Genomic DNA, 21,714 nt, shown 5'->3' on the forward strand with positions numbered 1-21,714 from the left:
TACAGTGCTATGTTGTAGTAATGAGGTTCTCGTGCCAGTGATGACAGATGACGGCTAAAAGGGTATAGCCCTACTAACCCCACCCTGAGCTCTGGATGACCTGCCAGCCTGGCAGCCTTACTATGCCTTTAGCTGTTGCACGGCTCAGCCCTTTTGGAGGCTTTGGGCTGCATTTTAAATTGGTGTCCAAACTACATATCAGAGTTCAGATGCACTTTGAGCTATTTGTGTATAATATGCCTCTCAAAAGGAGATTTATTATAGATGTTTATATTTTTATGAGCCGAGTTGCTAGAGGCACTAAAAAATCAATATCTTTCAGGTGTAGTTCATTTTTGTGAATTACACTTATTATTGAAGTAGCCTGCCTGGCTTTGTTCTTCATTTTTTGCACAGAATAAAGAAACAACATAAGATTTCTTTCTTTCTGATAAAAAAAAAAAAAAATCAAGGCAACACAGCTGAGATAAAGAATCTTGACTCCAACACATTTGGGTTCAGACTTTTAATTGGACTTAAATTCACATAAATAACATTTATTCATATATATTTTGTATTGTATTTTGTATTATTATACAATTTTATATAATATATATTTCCCCCTATGATTTACATTCCTCTCTGGCTAAAATTATCTCTCATCATATCTATGGAAACAGAAAGCCTTGCATGAATGCAATGCTGCTCTTTTTGTGCTGTTTATCAAGGTCCAAACGCCAAGAGGAAAGGAGCGTGTTTCTCATGAGCTGTAAAAAATATTTTTCCAAGTTACACAAACAGAAAAGCAAAAAGAAGAATCTATTGCATTGTCTCTAGGGTATTACACGGCACTACAAGGAGCGGGTAGCTATTGAAAATCATTCACTGTATATATTTTGCTGTATTGACTTGTGACACGAAGAAAGAAAAGAACACTGCAAACTATCTGATATGCATGGCAATGAACATTTCATGTCTTAGTGTTCTTGTCATGTTTTTTTTTTTCCCCAAAAAAATTTAAAAAAGGGAAAAAAAAAAGAATATGTTTGACACAAGATAAGAAACCCCATCCTGAAGATGAGGAAAGAGTTATAAACCTGCAGCAAGGTCACATAATCATGCAGTGACCCAGCCAAGCACACTTGCACAGATGAATTGAGCTTGTCAGTCTGGATTACAAATCAACACATGGCCGTTTCGAGCCTGTAACCGACGATTTTCAACAAGATGGGTGGATATCTGGGAGTCAGGTAACATTCACTAATCTCGCTGACAGAAAGAAAATAACACTCCCTTCATACTGCTGTGTTACCTTTGACTGATGAATTATCTTTTGCCTGTAGCGCTCGGGCAATCAATACCTCCAAATAATCATGACTCATCACACAGTTGGCCTAAATGAACACTTCAGGTTGAAAGGTACACTGATGGGTCATGACATGTCAGATTTTCACTACCGTTCCATAGCTGAGAGTTTTACATCGCTGAATCTTTGCTGTAACCCATCCACCCAAGTAACTGAGCAAATAATAGAGATGAGTGTACGTTCTAGCAAATTATAGGCGGTCAATACAAATGTTACATGACCTTCCACATTAAGTACATACCTGCTGACATGTGGGAAAAGTAAAAATGGTAATGAGGTGTCAGGTTATTGATGTCAAATCTAATGAGATGTTATGTAAACCATCAGCACAACCTCAAGTTTCACTTTGTTACTCCTTACTGTTTCCTGCTACACAACCTCTTAAGTCTGCATAAACTATGATACATTTGATTGTCTGAATCAGAACCGCTACCTGAATATCAGTCTAAAAAGAGAGTATCACCAACGCTAGGCCTACAAATCCAAATCCAAAACAAACAATGGATCCAGCTACAGCTTGTTGTTGTGAGCAAATGTGCAGGTGAGTCACTTTCTGATGAAAAGTTACTATAAATTACCCAGTGAACCGGTGTGGGATCCTACAATGATTCATGCATTTATCACGACATGGCCAACCTAAACAAAACATGACGAGTGTGCTGATTTGTGTGTGCACATGTGTGTGTGTATGTGTGTTAACAAATCACAGAGGAAAACACAATCATGCCATGATATTTTGCGAAAGACAGTAAGTTAAAGTGTTAACCCCCTCCTTCCCTGAATAGTTGACAACAGAGTGAACTTTTTTTTTTTTAAAACAGTTATTAGTTCATTACCATTTCTTCATGATAAAAATTCCATAAACATCATCATAATCATATCCCTTTTCTAAACAAGATAAAGTTATGCGACCGAAAAGAGCCATGGGGAGGGAAAGTCACTAGTTGTGTTCAAAGCACAGTGAAAGAAAATGTAATGGGGCTCTTGTTTTTTTTTTTTTTTACTATTTCACTCCAATACACTTTATTCATTATGGTAAATATCCAGTAATCATCATTAATTATAAACCATAAATCATTTTCTAAATATGAACAGGAAAATAAAGTGATGTAGATTTTCAGAAGCGTAAACACAACTACTGCAGTGCTAGATGTCACTTTCCCTGCTCATTACATCCCTGCCACCTCGCTCCATCTACTTTCATACTCATAGAGGGGAAATAGTGTTAATTAAAAAGTGCATCATGAATATGTTGAGATTAATAATAAAAGTAAACCATCTTTTTCATCATAAATAACACTTTTTCCTCTAATATTCAATAAACCTCTTATAATACAAGTTGAGTAGTCACATGATGCAGATCTACTCCCTGTGATCTTGTTAATATCTGGGAGCAACGTTAACACTTCCTGAAACTTGGAAGCTACGACACGGCAATACAAACAGGACTGCTGCGTCAAAGACTTTTAGCAACAACCGCTTACAGCTACTGAGGGTACAACACATGAACAGTGACACCAGGAGATAACACTGTTGTAATGCAACACAAGAAAGTCAACAGCTAGAATGCATTTGCATTAGCAAGATAGTAACATCGAGCCCATGCAGTAAAGTGGAAGATACATCCACATTTAAATTCTTCCAGACATCAGCTGACTTTTTTTTTTCTTCTTAAAGTTAGATAAAAAGATCAATACCAATAACTCTCATCTCTGTAGCCAGAAGGTGGTTAGCTTACTTCAAAACAAAGACTGGAAAGGAAGGTGTCAATCTTCTCATCTAACTCTTGTCAGGGAAGCGATTATGTTTAAATACAAGTTTCTCCTTTAACTACTAATGTTGCTCAAATCAAAAATGTTTCAAATTTAATTTGTATTTTGTCATATTTGACTGCCCTGACATATCACTTAACCTCAATGAGACAGAAATGTGGGCATTTAAATAAAGTTTAAGACTTTTTTTACTAGATTTTGTTGTTTTTAATCTACCTCGGCTGAGACATGTAATCTCACTGTTCACATGTTGTAACTTCAAACTGTAAATGCTTTTCTTGGTCTTCTGTCTGGGGTCAAATCGGGAGGAAAATAAATCAAAAAGGGAGACCTTAAATGGTCAAGAAAACCAGATGTCCAGCCCTGCCCTCAGTGATTCTAGGGCATCAGATGAATTATAAGTCTGCAGTCAACAGACCATGTTCCCATTCACTGATGGATTTGCAAAACATTGGATGGCTACAAACTAACAGGACTGACATTTTTCCAGACTGGTGTGCATATCTCCAACACTTTCTAAATTCATAAGAAAGCAACTGGTCCACTCTTTATGCAGAGGAGAACTCAGTCACACTGACAATGTTATTCAGTTCCCAATCAACCTTTCAGTCACCGGGCCTGAGTGGACTCTGCTAGGCCATTGCTGGACCTTTCTCAGTGGCAGGTCTTCATTCCTGTCAAGTACGGTGACTCTTGTCGGCAAAGGCCCATCTGCTGCTGTTGCTGCTCTTGAAGATCTGAGGCCACAACATCGACAAAATCAGGAACAGGTAGCCCTGAGAGGATCATGACCGACTTGTTCCAGATCATGAAAGTGGGTACAACAGGCAGAAGGAAGGAGACTTCAAAGGTGTGAATGTGCTGGGAGTTCATGGCATCATAGAAGGACAGTGAATTGTTGTCATAGTCCAGCAGGACACCCAACCGCCTCAGCTGCAGGCTTGCCTCCACCAGCATCTCCTTGCCGTCATGGCGCACCATAAAGTTGTTGTTGCAGCGTGAGAACACCCATGAGGATGAATTCTTGCCGCTCCATTCGTTTTTTGGGGCTGATTTGTAAGCCACGCCGATGGCATACCTGCAGGGGAAAGAACATTTTGGAATGCATTAGTGATCTGAAAACTAGTGTCCTCCTTTATGACTTTACTTGCACAGTCAAGCTACCTCATACTGAGGACACACAAGATAGACACAGGCCCTTTGGGTCCTTCCTGCATGAAGAGGTCTACTTCAGAGCCAATTAGTGAAAGGAATATAAATAGGATAAGAATATACACTGTGTGTAGTGAGTGCATGTCTGTTGTGTGTATGCATGCGTGCATTGGTTTGCATAACAGCCTAGATTTAAACTCCCTAAAGAAGTTTCGGTTTATCAAGCCTCCTTGCAGGCTTATATAAAGCTCTCTTGTGCTTATGTGATTCTTACCATGTGGATGCTCCCAGCAGAACCTCCCAGTAGTGGCAACCGCTGTCAATGAAGACATTACCAGCCGCACCATAGGAGCCCGTTCCACTGAACCGCTCTGGGGTGTGGCTCTTCTTCAGCGAGCTCTCGTCCTTCTCCATCGTCAGGCAGTCGTTGGACAGACGCAGCTTCTTGTGGGCCGTCTTTGGGTCCAACTTGAAAGGTTGACCTGGATAAAAACAGAATGATGTGATTTAAAGGGTCTATTATAGCGTTTTAGAGCTAATATCGCTTATGATAATGATCACACAATGATCATTATCACTAACACCATTATCGTCGTCATCATCATTATTTTTGGCAAATGGCTGCAACATATTTGGAGGAGAAAAACTGATTAAAAGTGATATATCAAATAGAGATCAGTTACGTAAAAGTGATAAAAGCTTCTGCATTTCTCACTATATCAAGTAGTTTCCAGTCCAGAGATATTTTTCTTATTTATGCCTGAATATTATAAGAAACTGTCAGTACAGAAGAGGGTAGCAACTGAAAACATCATTGTGTGACTATTTCTTTCAAAGTTGTCTTTCAAAAAAAAAGGCTGTTAGTGTACTAATTGAAATTGCCTTGTGTAAATTATATCGCTGAACAAAAATATCTGTCGACTACAGAGCTTCTTTATTTACTTATCACAAACCCAATGCGAAAAATCTCAAATCTTCCATCAGTAGAAGTCATCACCACACACTACTGTACATGGAGAAAGTGAACAGATCTGAATGCCGGCTTCTCAGTAACAGTTCATAACTGAATTGAATCAACAAAATCATGCTGCTATTGGTCTGTATTTGTATTTGGCTTCTTAGGGCAGCTAAAAAAGCTGTGAACATGACACTATATATCACATATTATCACCTTACAGTTCATAGGTGCGTTCTAGTGTTTGTAAACACCAGATGAATATAAGTCCAATACACAATATCAGTCAATGTCTGTCTATTAAGCTGCTAAATTCTACGTTTATTAGCGAGTCACTAACTTAGAATGAGCTCAAATATACCAAAGCACTCTGCAGAGCTGAGAGGAAATGAAGAGTGAGGAGATAATTCTCTGAGTGCATCACTATGAGTGATAATTAAAATAAAGGTATTTAGCAGTGCAGCTTTTAAGAAACACTAAATAATACCACTTAACAACTAGTACCACAGTCTATAATTGCTTATTATTGAATAAAAGACAGGAGATACCACAAGATCATAACATGAAAGATTAAAGATTAAAGACTTTAACTCAGTGCAAGAGAAGAAAACAATAGAAAACGGGGTTGAAAAGTGCTCACAGAGAACTCACAGGGAGAGACAGAAGAGAAATACAAGGGCAAGAGTCTAAGCTTCAAAGCCTCTCACAGCCTTTAGTAAAAAATATTTTATAACAGTGGAGGAAGCCATCCGGCATTCCCGTCTTTGCCTCCCATCACACAGACTTGAAAATTAGCTGAAGGAAACAGCCTTCACTTCCTCTGCAGTAGGTAGTGATTGGGCCTATTCAGGGGAAATGCTGCTATCCGGTTGCAACAATTCAATTTGCAATGACACCAGTAATTTGGGTGTAATGGGTGGAAAATTGAGAGGGTAAAACTAGGTGAGTGGCAGAGAGAGAGAGAGAGAGGAGTTAAGGAGTGAGGAGGAGAGGAGAAGTTGAGGGGATAATGTGAAGCTTAAAAATTCAGCGGAGGATCCCGTCTCTACCTCTCTATGTCCGTGTGTGTGTGTGTGTGTGTGTGTGTAGGCTTCATGGAGGTCAGCCACATCCCTCCCAGACCTGACATTTAACTCTGACACCTCTCATCTCATCTCTCAGCCTCCCTAAGCCTCCCACGGCTTAATGAGTGACACAATGAGGACCTCCTCCCCTCTCTCTATCTGTCCTTTCCTTAATCTCTCTTCCCCAATTCTCTCTTTCTCATCCTCTCTATCCTCTCTCCTCTCTCTCACACTCCCCTCCAATAATCCGCATGGTGAGTGTGTGTTACCGCATGTGGATATGAGACGACGAGGCCAATGTGCTGCTGGCAGCCAATTACATTAATGCGCTCTCTTCTTTGAACTGCTTATCGCTGCCAGCGCAGCCATTTCCAAACACTGGGGCTCTGTCATGCCTTTCCAGGGGATGACTCCTGAGAGCCCGGGCTGGGCCTGAGGTTGGGGAAGGGGAGACACACGTGACGGTAGAGGACAAGCAGACATACACATGGAGCACAACTTCGGCCTACACACAAGCAGTCATACAGTGAGTGGCCAAGTGGAAATGTTTTGAATCAACGCCAGCAGGATTCTTGCAAATGGAAAAAGTCATGCATAATAAGCTTGGGTTTATTCGTATGTGAGAATAAATGTGCATGTAGGACACTACTTTGCACAGGGAAAACGGCAGGTGTAGCACTAAAAAACACTGTTGCACCAATTGCCATAGTATTGGCCGACCCGCAAAGTGAACTGTTCCCAATTTTCCCACAACCTCCAATGCATCATTGACTGCACGTGATGTGAACATTTATTTACATTGTTTGCACGTAAAACTGTTTTAAGGAATGTGCAAGGCGTCTACACCTACACCCAAAATGACTCAAACAAAATCATCAGTGATGGAAACTAAGTACTTAAGTACCTAAGCAATATTGTGAGCTAACCATACCTCAGTATTTTCATTTTATACTTTTATACCACTACTTCACTACATAGCTGTGGCTAGTAATTAGAGGGTCCCGGCTTCTACAGCGCAGCTAAAGTGTCTTTTGCCAAGATGCTAGTTAATTTTTCCAAATGATCAGTTTTTAAATTGTGATATTGTTATAGACCTACAACATTTAAATGCTGCATAGTCTTTAAGAATAAAAAAAACAATATATATAATAATATAACAGTATGAATACTTCAGTACACTGTGCTTTAACTTAAATGCTTTCTGATTACCTGTTCCACTACTGAAGAGAACAGCCCAAATTTGATTTTATTCAGAAGTGCTACAACGCTGGCCTGCAGGTGTGAAGAGCTACTGTCTTGTGTGGTGTAATATACTGTATTAGCAAGAACAAAATAAAAAAATGTACATATCTAAAGAAAAGTTCAGACTTACATTTGCTGCCTCTAGAAGCAACACACACCTCTGCAGACAAAGACAGGTCACAGGATAATGGAGTAATTGAGTATATTCCACAGACCGTGTCTGTGATTAGTCCGCTCCCTCTTTGTGATCCTCTTTGTAATTAGCGATGTTTCTAACTGTCTGCTGAAGTGATAACTATTCTCTGTTTGACTGCCTTGAAGCTGTGCATTGTTATGAACTCGGAAGTCTTTAATGGGAACTTGTAAAACACACAAAAAAGAAAGTGTATCAGGGGAAAAAAGAGAGGAGGGAAATAAAAGGATCTACTGTTGGGGGAGCACTTGTAAGAAGTGATTTAATTCCTACTTTAGTTCACTGGGTCTTGTTGAAATACTTGCAGTGGGATAACATCTGGGTAATCGACTTTATTTCAATTCAGTCAATTTCACTCACGCTCCTTTTTTCTTTTTTTGTTCCAGGCTCACATTTTTGCTGAGGGATAGATTGAGTTGCCTCTGTAATGAGAGAGATTGAAAAAAAAAAACAACTAACAAAAAAAAAAAACAGATCCATTTTACTCCATAACTAAACAATTACCGCAGCAGAAACAGCAGCATCAGGGACACAGAGATACTGGAGGTCCAACAGGATCTTATATCTTTTCAAATTATTCCATGCCATTAAAATGCATGGCTGCATGCCAGTTGGTTTCTAATTGACTGCTCCATATGTAACATGGTTTGTAATCCAACAGTGCCGACTACTTTCATGAGCCGGTTATAACACAAGATTTACATCGGTGCGATTAAAGATGCATCAATCGTCTAACATGGCTGGGGACACCTAGCAGCACAGCAGGCGTATGAGGTAAGGCAATGTAAGTTCACTTGTATCACATCTTGTCTTCTCAACTCTGAGTGAGCAATCTTTGCTCTTTGTACGCAACTTCTACAAAAAATGAAAATGTCTTTGTGAAGAGAAAAGAAAAACAGAAGTCACTGATGTTCACCAACTTCACCCCATAATAAACTCAGCGGTGTCTTTAGAGACCAGTGCTAGAAAAATTATTTTCAGTGAGGCCTGTTTAGAATTTCACTGTGATTAAAAAAACATTTTTGAAAAGAAGGTTTCTGCTGGTGTGTTTAAAATATGATCGTTCATTAAAACCCAGCTCTTGTCTTAATAATACAAGTCTTCTGTGCACATACACATACTGCAAGGTAGAACCCCCCACACAAAATGTATCAAAAGGGCCTTGAATGCACCGTCGATCACTATCAATAGTTTCCATGGCGAGTTGCTGCGCAAAAAACAAAAACACTATTAATGTTATTGTTTAATGTTGAATCACAATTGAAATATGCAATATTTTAAAATGAATGCATCCTGTATTTATAGGATAGGGTATGGTGCAACATTAAAACAGGGCGTTGCTCCTGCATAATCTGCAAAGGAAAAAAACAGATTGGGTTGTCGGATTGTCTTGGGTGGCAGTTCTAATAAAGCAAACATATTTATAGTACAGTCAGGTCAGCTGGTAGTTCAATGCAATTAACTGAGATGGCTAGATATCAGCACCAAAGAGATGAGACAATGTCAGGAGATACAAGATTAGATACTCAGCCATCTTTGCAGTACTTGCAGGGTGACAACATGTTGAAAGGCTGGTGTTATTTTCTATTTTCCAGACCATATTCTCAACAAATCACTTGAAGGAAACCAAATTGAACAATGCGTCGCCTCTCAATACGTTCCAGTTATCCTATCTTGACTGTTGCACTCACTAGTTCCTGAAGAGGAAGTAAATCTATAAAAATGTGTTTTTAGCATTCTTACTCAAACTAAATAGTGCATTTGTTGGGGACTATTTAATCAACAGACAACGATGGAGGTGTGGAGCACAAAGGAATAACCTTTACCAAACTTTGTCTACTTGTTAATAAGGTACATTTCTTGTTGTTTTTAGTCTTTTCATAGGATTTGTTGACAAAAAGTTAAAAGATATATCGCCAACCTCATCCTTTAGGATTGTTTCTGTGACTGTGATCCCTACTGCTTGCTGTTGAGAGAAGTTCCTGAATTATTAAAATATTCTGAAAATAAAAAGATGCTGTTCTATCCAATGTTATGTTAATCTGGTTTAAAACAAACTTCCCTATGATAAGGAACTATTTCAGAAGCAGCATGTCTTATTTTCTCATGTTCGTTCTGTAGATGTTTTTTTCCTTCATTTGTCAGTTCACAGTGGAAACTGAGTGACATGAAACAAAGGTCTCACCACTGGAGTCAAACCAAGGACACTGTATTCACACATATGCATCATAAACAACTACCTCCTTTTCTATCCTCTCCTTCACCCCTTTCTCTTCTACTACCACTCCACTCATATCATCTTCCCTTGTCTCCTCTCCAACTCCTACTGTTTACTTAAGGGGCTTTGTGGTAGCTTGAGGCCTGTCATCAGAGATGCATGCTGGGTAAATATTATTGCAGGTCCTTTAACAGATAGTAAAGAGGTATGAGTACTCCAGGGGCACCTTGACATGTGATATTTTCTGCCTGGATTTTAGCTGCTTACTGAACACAGGGACTCTCACTTACACAGACACACACACATATACTGTACACAGGGGTGTTTGCTGACTCCCTGCTTTGTAGACACAATATGGATGCCCAGAATAGTTTACCAACAGAATGACGAACATCATAAAGTCAACAGTCCAGTGTTTGCCTGTCAGCACAGCAGTTGCCTAAAGGGAGGCCAGCATGCATCCAGATTAGCTTTTGTTTTCACACAAACAATATGCTCACTCAAAATAGAGCCTAGTCTTCATATTTAAACAACGGCGCTGCTACATGAAGACATATTTAAGCTTGGATTTATGTCCCACTTCACACTATCCTGCAGCTTTGTACTACACAATAACAAAAGTGGACGTTCATGTTTGGAGGCTTAACACTGTGGAATGATCTCAGATGTCAAACCAGGAGGCTGGACTCATAATGCAGCTGGTCCGGTCATGATTGAAGCACACAAACGTACCTCAACCGAGCAGCTTATTACCTGCCAGGCTGTGGGGGAACATTTGGTACTATAAGATATTACCAGACTGGGCCCCTTTCCAAATGCACCACCCACATTTATAAAATCAGGTTTATGTACCTTCCTATTAAATGACATTTGATAACGCTTGAGGAAATATAGAAAAAATGAAAATATCTGTGTGCACAAAAATGCAGTGAGTGTAAAGATATTCCAGTTCAACAGATTTACAAACAGTTGTTCTTGGCCTGGGTACATGTGCTAAATTTTAGCTAAGGGAAATCACAACTTGTAGCTGACCTCCACCTGCCGCGTGCTATCAAATCAGACACCATGAACAGTACAGACTGCGTTCTCTGAGCGACTCCTGGCAGTATGGAGTACTAAGCTTATAACAGACAACTCAGATATAAAAACATATTGTATGATAATACCACTGTAACAACCTTTGGCCTATATAAGCATCTGATACAACTCAGTTTAAATGTGGACTCCTTCCTCTGTCCTATATACAGCTTCATCTTCTACTGGAACTTTGTTTTTGGTGGTGTGAATTAATTACTGAGATAGACAGCCAATTAAAAAGCATAAACAGAGCACAGTCTAATAAAAGCTCTCGAAATTAATGTGGGATCTTGTTCTATCAGCCGCCACTCTAATAAGTTGTGACCAAACTCAGATGCAACCTTTATACGATTTTCATGCCTAAAAATATGGTGCTTTCAACACAAATATAATCATTATTATGTTGTCAGCCAGAAGATGCAGTTTGACTTTTTAATGTTGAAATGACTGGATACGTGCTTGGATTTGAATTAATTAGATGGGCTTCATTATTTTTGTTTTTCATACTAGAACAATCTCAGCATCTCATCTCATCTGTATTTATTGTAAACATTAAAAAAAAGTCAGTGAGAGAAAACTTTATAAAGAGGAAAACAATACTTTTATTCTGCATTTTGCTACAACATCTTACCCATTGACCTACAATTTAGAAACTGTAACTGGACTGTCTATGTGCACCACTCAGGCCTGGACTGTATTAATGGGTAAAAAGCAGTGGACTGAGGGCACTCATGTCTGCAGACACTCATCCCCGCAAAGAGCCATTTGGTGTCTTCTTTTCCTTTCACCTCTCTCCCTCTCTCACTTTCAGTCTGTCACTTTTCATCAACTTTTATACTCTCTCACTCTGTAGAAGACAGTCATGTAGAAACCTGGTCACAGTTCACTGTGAGATATGGCCATAGCAACAATAAAAGGTCACACACACACACATACATGCACGCACACACACCCATACGTGCGTGCACGTACTCTCTCTTAACTGCCTTCTTCTTTTTCATCATACTTAATTCATACCTGTTTCAAAAAGCTGTGAGTCACTTCACATGTTAGCTGTGAACATCCAGCAGTGATACATCTACAGAATATTCTACAGCACTAGTGCCACTGTTCACTCTGAGCCACTCAGAGTCTGATAAGTGGTTTCATTGGAGTGAGATCGAAGTGACCCAAAAAAGCCTGTGAGAGCCTCATGACTTCACGACATGATTTTAAATGCTGTCTCCATCAAAGCCAAGTGAATTGCACGAGACAGCAGAGGTGTGAAGCTATTAAAGAGCACTCCACCAATTCATCATTGCACTTTGACAGCAATATCGGAGTCACCGTGGACAGTTAATAACAAATATCAGGAAAATAATTTTTTATGCATTCTTCTTGAAAAGCCTGGTGCCTAAATTACCCATAATTCAACTCGACCACTGACAGTTTAGTAATAGCTAATGCAGCCTCAAGTCGCTAGCCTGAAGCAGAGATGGGTAGCAGGTCTGGTAAGCAACTAAAATCACTTTCATCACAATTCATCTTTTTTTTTTTTCTTTTTTTTTTGGATAAGCAGAACATATTTAAACTAATATTTAAGGTGGTCTGGGTTAATTTGGCTGTCTCAGCCGCTGTGAAATTTAATCATCTCTACATGAATTGCTGACTTTGACCTTTTCTCTTACATTTGCACAGCTCCGAGCTATCTATGAAGTTATTCCAGGTGTCCTGATGGCAATGCTGAGTACGGTCTTTGAAGGCAGAAGCTGTAGCAGCAAAACATTGTTTTGTTTCTCCCTTTTCTCCCTCTCTCTCTGCCTCTCTTTCAGACCAAAATTATTCGGGTTCGTGTAAATCTGTGCGGGATTACAGCAAGGCTTGTTTGGCCTGTCCTTTGCCATGAGAACAAAAGTTGTGGCATCTTGAGATGGAAAGCTTTACCACTGGGATAAATCGACAGATGGCATAAAGATTGAAGAAAGCACACCAAGAAGAGATCATATGCCATGGCCAGGGGTAACAGAGGACAGTGTGCCAAAAGAGGGGTTAGAGAAGGACATGGAGGAGGAACATGGAGAGTTTGAGGCCAAGAGAAGACACTGCATAAGACAAACTCTCAATATGAAATTCCCACAAACTTTCTTTCAGTATTTCTTAAGCAGAGTGGGACATGTGCATCAAGTTGCACGAAGGAACTTTTCTTTGAGGATTACATGTTCTTTTCATTTGCATATATTGTCTGCTGAGATGAAACTAGAGCAATTTATTCACCTGCAACATCTGTGAGAGAGAAAACTGTTTTGATTTATGCTGTGAAATCGCTGCTCTGTACGTTCACACGTTTCAGTGCAGCAATTTAAAAAGAAAATGATGGCAAAGTACCACTGTGCTTGCCTGTGCTTGCTCTTCATGGTGCCATATTGACACAGTTTGCTGCATTTAATTTTGTCTTACACGTATACTTTACAGTGCAGCATTTTGGGTGTGCTTAGGAGTTACTCTTTTGAGCAGACAAGGTTGTGATGCATGACTTTCCAGTATCTGTTCAACTTGTCACTGTGTTATTTGCTTTGCAAGACTCTGCCTGAAATATGATGAGCTTAGGCTTTTAGTCTCCAGAGCTTCTCATCTTAAAAAAAATATGACAGCTAAACCCTCCAATCTAGCTACTGACAGAAATAGAGACTTCAAGTGCAAGAAAAGAACTTGTGGGTCCCAGAAAGCTTCCTACTAAAGCTCGTACAGCAGCGGAGTCTAGAGAGAGAAAAAAAAAAAGTCAAAGTGAGATATTTGTGATCAGTTTTGTTATGACCTATTTTAACACTGCTTAACTTCACATGTATGGATAAGTGAGGTACTTTCATCTGAATACCAGTTTTTGGAAGAAAGAAGGAGGAGAGAGTGGGAGATAAGAGAAAGAAAGAGGGACAAAGACATAAGAGCAAACTGATAGATGTGCAAACAGGAATGATGCAGGTGCCATGATGAAAACAAAAACAAAATCTCAATCATGGATAAAAATATGAAATGTTTTTTTTTTTTTTGATGGCTTGTCTAAACCATTATAGCAGAGAAAATTGCTGACTGCCAAACTTGGCTGTGGGTGGACAAGCTCTCCTCCACTGACTGCCAGAGAAGAGGAGGAATGACAGAAAAATAGGAGTCGAAGAGGAAATAGACAGGAGAGCAGTAAGCACTGTACTACACTACCTACTGTACTGTGCTAATAACCTGTAGAAGCAAGATTATGATGTTTTCCATTTTTTTGTGGATTCAGATTTAGATTTCGTGATATTGTCTCATAGACTTTTACAGTACAATTATTATTATTTTTTTTTAGCAAACACATTAAAGTAGTAGTAGTAGTAAATGCTGCCTAGATAGTACTGGACACAGAGGTGAGGTGGCTAGGTGGATAGCCTGCAGAGAGAGCAGGACTTTGACAAATGAGAACCAAACAAAGATTTTTTTCCCTATCCACAACCAAGTGCCTTCAGTGCCTAAACACAATAACAAAGTTTAATAATACTATGCGCTATGAGAAAACAAACCAAATTTTTTATGACTTCCCAGAACCTTCACAACATTTTCCGTATTACGCTAATAAAAACAAAACAAAAAACAAAAACCGTCATCCAGATTGCATTTCTGTATTTATCTTAAATTAGGGGTGTATCAAAGCAATTTCTAGATTTCCTCTTTCAAACTGCAGCTCTTGCTTATTTTCTGTACAATTGGTCAAATTTTAAAATATAATCTCACATTAACTTGAATAAACAATCATAGTGGATGTAAGATGATCTTTTTTGTCCACTGTTCATAGCTATTTTCTTATATAACCAGCTTTTGTTATGATGAATGTTGTTTTGTTCTCTTTTATCCACTGTCTTCTTTTGTTCTTTATATATATTTTGGAAACACAAATGTAAACTAAAACTGTCAGGAGAATAATCTGAATCTGCATATTACTTTTAGTGATATGTATTTTTTCTTTTTATGTATTCATTGTATGAATTATTCACTTTTATCCAGTTATGTTTATGCTTTGGCATCATATTCTTAACTCGAAATGTCACTAAAGGCTGTAAAGCTTCAATAAACTGAACTGGAGTGAGTGAGACAGAAGTGAGACTGATGATGAAAAATAACACCAATACTGTACTGCACTCATTCCTCTTATCTGTGCCAAAAGGAGGACATTATAAATTGAAGAGCTACTCAATGTTATTTATATTGTGCCCAGTACGAGTCATGAGCATTAGTGACAGTGAGCTGACTGCCAGCTCCTTGCACTTCACCTCCAAACACTCCCTCGCTGAATGTCGCCCCCACATTGCACCGAGGCAGTAATCCACTCTAATGCCATAAGAAAAGAGTTAAAGTACTGACATGCTCCATGTCCCACAGGCTGTGTGTGTGTCTAGAAGATTTTAACTTGGGGGGGAGAGATTCAAATGAGAGGGCCTGGTGATATTTGATGGACGAAGGGTTCATTTCAAAGTGCCAGATGGCAACATGAAATACACTGATGGAGAGGGGGCAGAGCTCTCTTTAGAGGCCCCTTGACACAATCAACTATAAAATATATTTAATTGGTAACATAAAGGGATAAAACTCCAAACTATGCCTATGCGTCCTATTAGCATGGATGATTTACTTTAAGTCATTTAAGGAGAGAGTAGTCCTACCAATGACAAAGCACTTTTAAGGACAACTGTATGCTACTATCTTGCTGTCAACTCAGAGCAGTCAAATACACTGAGCTAACTACATGGACTACACACACACACACACATACACACACACACACACACACACACACACATATATATATATATATATTTGCAAAAACTGATTTTCTAACTGTGTCTATCTGCTGTTTAGTGCTGTGCAGGCAGAGTACAATTGGCCAATGATGACCAATTCGTAATCATAACATAACAATCATTTTCAAATACTCAAAACTCAATTGCACTGTTTATAATATATTACCCAAGAAAGAGATTGTCCATTCAGCATGGCCATCTAGTTGGCTACATCACTCTATGGGTTTGTTCATGTAGCGCAGATATGCTACTGTAGGCAGTGAGATTATGGAACATTTTAAAACAGAAGTCAGAGGACATTAAATACTGCAATGTCTACGTCTTGCCTGAAAAGTAGATTGTGGATGTCTTAGATTACAATCTCAATTTAAAATTATCCACTGCCCACCCCTAGCATAGAGGTGGTTTTTAAATCAGCCAAAAGCAAACTTTGAAAGCTGTGAGCGAAAACCAGAACAGTCAAAGACTGAACACTGTAAAGTCAAGGAGAGCTGCAGATTCAGGTGATAACTGTCTGTAAATTAATCTCTACGAAAAATGGATTTATCATTGTCACACTGTTTCACATTGTCATTTGGCACACATTACATTGTTATTATAAAAATATACATTATTGGGCTTAGGTTCGTCAATCGTCTTGTCCCACACCTGATAATAAGTATATTATTTTTAGATTCTGGACACACCTGGACCGACCCCCTGTTAACCAAACCATACGTATACCTTGAGAGCAAGAATAAAGGTAAAGTGAGAAAGAAAGGGTATATGTTTTATGTCAGTGAAAGACTGAGAGATTATCCCCTGACTATTGCAGTTTCCACACACACCTACTTCACCCAGAAGAGTGTATCCAGATTACAGTTAATCCTAAATACCAGAGCCAGACTCCTGACAGCAGCTAAGAAGGGCTGGCATATCAATTCAGTTTGAGCTTCGCTGCACTGCTGCTGCAATTTAAGACTGATTTTAAAATTTTATTGAGCACCCTTGAGGCAGATCCCAAATTAGCTATATTGCTGAGGTTTTAACCCTTATCTGAGCCTGAGAACCTGGTGAGGAATATTAAAGCAAATTAGAAATACCTCATCTTATACTTGAACTACTTTGTTATCCTCTACATTGGTACCTTTGTTGAGCCGTCTTTATAGTATGTTTTCTCTGTTGATATGCATACAATATCATGTTCACTGTATTCGCTCATGCCTCAACCAGCTTCAACGCGTACTGACTCGAATTTTGTTTACCTTTGTTTCATTTAGCTGCTTTCTTTATTTTTTACTTACTGTGTACTGTTACAGGGAAGGAGAGGTATATAAAAGAAACACAGAGTTTAAGGACAGGACTAGATTCTGCAGCAAAGCAGAGAAACGGGACAGAGAAGGTGTCAGTTCAACATAATTGTTTCAAAGGGAAATGGAGTATCAAAGAAGAGAAGATGTCAGAGAGAGGGAGAGAGAGAGAGAGGGAGAGAGAGAGAGAGAGAGAGAGAGAGAGAGAGAGAGAGAGAAGAGGAATTAAAAAAAAGAAATAGAAAAATAGTAAGTACGTGTTAAAAGGGGAAGGTAATTCTACCTATTGACATTCTCCACTTGTTCTTGTGCAACATACCATGACTCTTTTCAGACTGAGGCAAACATCCTGGAGTTCTTTAAAATCCAAGCAATACAGGTGCTAGGGTTTGGAGAGGTGCAGGTTTAATCCCTGTAACATCTGCTGTGGTACAAGTGAGTCTACAAATAAAGCTGACAAGGGCGCAGAAGAGGAACATAAAGCAAGAACCAGCTTGTATGCACTGTTGACTGAACTCTGCCATTAGCACCTCATGAACACAACCAGAATTTTCCCACTTAAACTTGTGAAAATTTTTTCTGATGATATTCCTGATTGAAAATACATGTCATGGTCATGTACTGTGGAGCAACCTAATCATATTTTCTTATTTTGTAAAGGAATTAAACAAAATAATAGGAGAAATCTTTTACTACAACCTGACTGGTAACAATGAGCTTTAAGCAATTAAGATACAGAAAAGTCTGCTGTCAAACCCGTTTAAAAAGAAACAAAAGCAGAGGGTGAAGCATTTGTGGCTATACTAAAGTGACAGTAATAACAATGTGTTATCCTTAGCCATAATAATGCACAAAGGCATCTTGGAAACTATTTAGGTCTTTGACAAGAAAGTGCTTTTATATCTAGACTCTCTGTTCTCATTGTGTACAATGCAACTGTCAAACCACAGCTTTTGTAAAGTAGACATTACTAACAGGAAATGGTTGAATGTGATTTCTAAAAGTAATACTTTTTTATTCATAGACTAAAATAATTTAGGAAAGCTCTCATGGAACATGCAATGAACTGTTTTTGAAAGCTGTCCAGGTTCTTCCTCTCATACACACCTTATTGCCTTGTGGACAGAAACTTCAACAGTGCCGGAAGCTAAAAGCAACGCATCAATATTTTTCTACTGATGAAAATCTAATCTACAGTAAATGAGTTCTAAATCTGCTACTTAATCTTCACTCATTTATAAATCAAAGACAACGCCAATGAGAAAAGCTTTTAACAATGACAGCCCGTAGCTTGTGTTGCACAAATGATACAGAAAGAAGAACATTTCAAACTGTATTTACTATCTAAAACATTAGAAAAGTTAACAAGGCTTGTAAATATTCATAGAAAAAGCAGGCAGGAGTGTCACATGAGCCTTCACTTACTGTTGGTTTTGAGGCGGGCTGGCTCACTGTTGCGGCTTCCTGCCTGGTTTATAGCCTTGACAAAGAAGATATAACGGGTGCCACTCTGTAAGCCGTGCACCGTGTAGTGGTTCTGCTTGATATTTGGTACGATCATCCAGCTGTCTGCTGAGTTGTACAAACCTGGAAGATCCACAGAGAAACACACACACACACACACACAAACAGGCATAGCATGAGTAACCACGTTGCAGAAATACAGTGGGTCCTGCTGAGAATCTTTTCAGTGATGTTCAAGACTGCAAAAAACAATTCTCCTCCAAACTCTGACCAGAGCAGTATGTTCAGTATTATTTTTTTCTATCAATGCTCAAGTGAGTCAGAACACAGTAAGAAGCTCAGAGATCATACATTCCTCGATGTTATGCAACATTTATATGTATGTACTGATGCACCCCATAACCCTTCCATCAGATTTATCATGGGATGCTCCCCTTAGGCGATGTTGTGTGTTCACTAAGATGAATCTATAACCCATTAGGAACAAGGTGCTTACACAATATGATAAGTGAATGCAGGCTGGAAGCGCCTGAGGGCAAAGGAGTGTGATAACCTTTAATGTTCATATGTATGGACACATGGGCAATACCAACACGACCCCAGTTGGTGGGCGCTTTGATTGAAAGCGGCTTGCAGCAGAGGGTTAGTAATGGCTGGGTTAGCTCTGCAGTCACCTGCTTCTAAACACAGGCTTTTCAGTCTCTCAGCCGCAACCGACTGTGAAGGAAAAAAAAAACGGTAAATCTCAGCTCAGGGCTGAGGGATCGGCTACAATGAGGTGCTCTTTTGGCCTCTAGCCTTGTGTGAAATAACCGGGATGAATTTACACAATAACATCTCTGCTATTTTCACCTTAAATAACCCGCCACATATGTGTTTAAGAAATGGTGTTTGTTTGCCTTTAAAGCTGAGATTTTCACTAGAAGGTCAAAGCTGTACATTAAAGATGGGAATAGTTGTTAAGGGGCTGTTAATTTGCTACTGTAAGTGCGATGCTGCTGCATGTATGCCTCTGGCTGATGTGTGAATAAACAAATAAGGTGTGAATTTGCCTCTTGTCTGAATTTCCACACACTTTACTGGCATTGTACAGGTGTAAATATGCTGGAGGAGGAATATTAATAGATAATTACAATAAAGATAGAGCATAGAGAGACACTGACCACCACACTTAAAATTTCTTTTACCTGTCTGAAAAATTCTGAGCACATTCCCATGCCCAAACAACCAGAGCATCTCGTTTAGTAGCATTACAGCTGAGGGTAATGTTTCTAGAGCTGAACGTAGAATAACAATCATTTTCATTGTCTTGTCTTCCCTCTCCACTGCAGGATTGCAGAGAAATAAAAATCCTGAAAGGGAGAGAGCTCTCAGGGCAATGCCTGCCTTGTCCCTTCTGGTGAGGATGCCTTCTGAATTATTGAACAAGATGGCAACAGCATGCATAAGTAATAGCCGGGAGTCTGCTTGTAAATATAAATACTTCACAGGACGCAAATAAGGCCTTTAAAAGTGAGGCAGCTTTAAGAATGAATGAGGGGAGGAGACTCTTAAAGTTAGAGTGAAGGCTGTGTCTTTACATATCTGCAGACTTCCACAAGCTTTTCACAGACAAATAAAACACCACAGAGGGCTTTGATTTTCTTTTTAGATGAGAGACAGAAAACATGAGGAGGTTCTCCTGAACACCTTGCATGTTCATTTTGCATGCAGACGGCCAGCAGTGTCATCTGCGTTTTATTTCAGCCCGGTCTTACAAATATGTCACTGTCAACAAAAAAAGTATTTTTGTTTTTTTTTTCCCACACAAAAGGCAAGTTTGTTGTTCTACTGAGACAGCTGTCCCTTGAAGTTCGGAAAATTATGCCTCCCACCTGTCGTTTCAGCCACATCCTGTAGAAATTAGGTAGGCTGCAGCGTTATGTGGGCTTTCAAAAAGAGATACAGGGATAAGACGAGGGAGAAGAACTGCATGCTGCTTTCCACTTTTTAAAGCTTTTGATCTCCATAACACCTCTCCTTTTCACTAAATCAAATTAGGTCAGTACACAGCAATACGCTTTGACTACTTTTACCACTGAAAAGGGGCTTTTCGACACTGTCTACTCCTTTGGAGAGCATTGCAACTTCAAAGTGTGGAACAGTAACTGAATGTGCCATTGTAAAAAAAGAGAAAGGAAAAGGGAGAGGAAATAGATCAGATTGTGTCTTGCATCCAGACATGAAGTGTTTTTGTACATACAGTATGTGTGTGTGTGTGTGTGTGTGTGTGTGTGTGTGTGTGTTTGTTTGTGCCTGTGTCAGTCTTGTTCAGACTCAGAAGTGGACAGATGAGAAGGGAAAAGGAAAAACAAAGTATCCTGGAAATGGAAGAGGGTTTGTCTTTGATGATGCAATATATAGTTAATGGGAACTGTGTGTGTGTGTGTGTGTGTGTGAGTAGAGGTATGTTGTGTGTACGGAGTTTATTCCATCTGAAGGAACAGACTGTGTTTGTGTCGGCAGCTGTGCATCAATAAAACACATCGAGTTCTTACTCTTGGTACCTCTACATAACTTTAATAAGTGTACTGTTGTCAGACCAGTTCTCTGCAATGATTGAAACCTCTTTAACATTTTATCAAGAGTGCTACAAAGACTGATCCCGCTGATACTCTGAAAGATGCCCTGTCAAGATACAAAGGAAGAGAGATTTTACCAAAACTCTGGGCTGTCCTAACGCCCGCTGCGACAGAGCTTTTCACCTGTGATAATCACATTAATACTTCACCACAGGCAGGGCCACACATGAAAGACAGATGACGCTGTCAGCTGGAGTCGGGAGGGGGAGAGGTCTTGCTTGTGTGGTTAATAAGTAGGCCTCCCAGGAAAATGTACAATATGGCAATAGAAATCAGACAAAAAGAGGTCGAAGTCATGTGGAGGTGGGACCAGAGGTACAGACCTCTATTTTAGCTGAGCAATGCATGAAAACTGGTGTGTTTAAAAAATGTTGAGACTCTTTGGCTTTGGTGAAATTTATTACTGTGATAACCACATGCATTTAAAAAACAAAATGGCTGAGGAGCCATGATGGAGAGTGGGAAGACTTTTAACTGGAGGACATGCTGTTAAGATGAAGTAAGTCAAGATGTC

General features: G+C 39.3%; 1 protein-coding gene across 4 annotated transcripts in view; it reads right to left on the reverse strand.

Moving 5' to 3' along the window:
* Positions 1-490: 490 nt before the first annotated feature.
* mid2 (midline 2) overlaps positions 491-21,714 on the reverse strand; it is a 135,479-nt gene continuing 114,255 nt past the window's right edge. For all 4 annotated transcript variants that reach the window (XM_027281912.1, XM_027281909.1, XM_027281913.1 and 1 more), the window contains 3 exons: positions 18,541-18,702; positions 4,544-4,751; positions 491-4,195 (listed from right to left, as the gene is read on the reverse strand). In XM_027281912.1, the coding sequence (XP_027137713.1) occupies positions 3,772-4,195; positions 4,544-4,751; positions 18,541-18,702 (794 nt within the window). In that variant the 3' untranslated portion in view covers positions 491-3,771. The remainder of the gene's footprint in view (positions 4,196-4,543; positions 4,752-18,540; positions 18,703-21,714) is intronic.

The sequence above is a fragment of the Larimichthys crocea genome, chromosome I (assembly GCF_000972845.2).
Source record: "Larimichthys crocea isolate SSNF chromosome I, L_crocea_2.0, whole genome shotgun sequence".
NCBI classification, from domain to species: Eukaryota; Metazoa; Chordata; class Actinopteri; family Sciaenidae; genus Larimichthys; species Larimichthys crocea.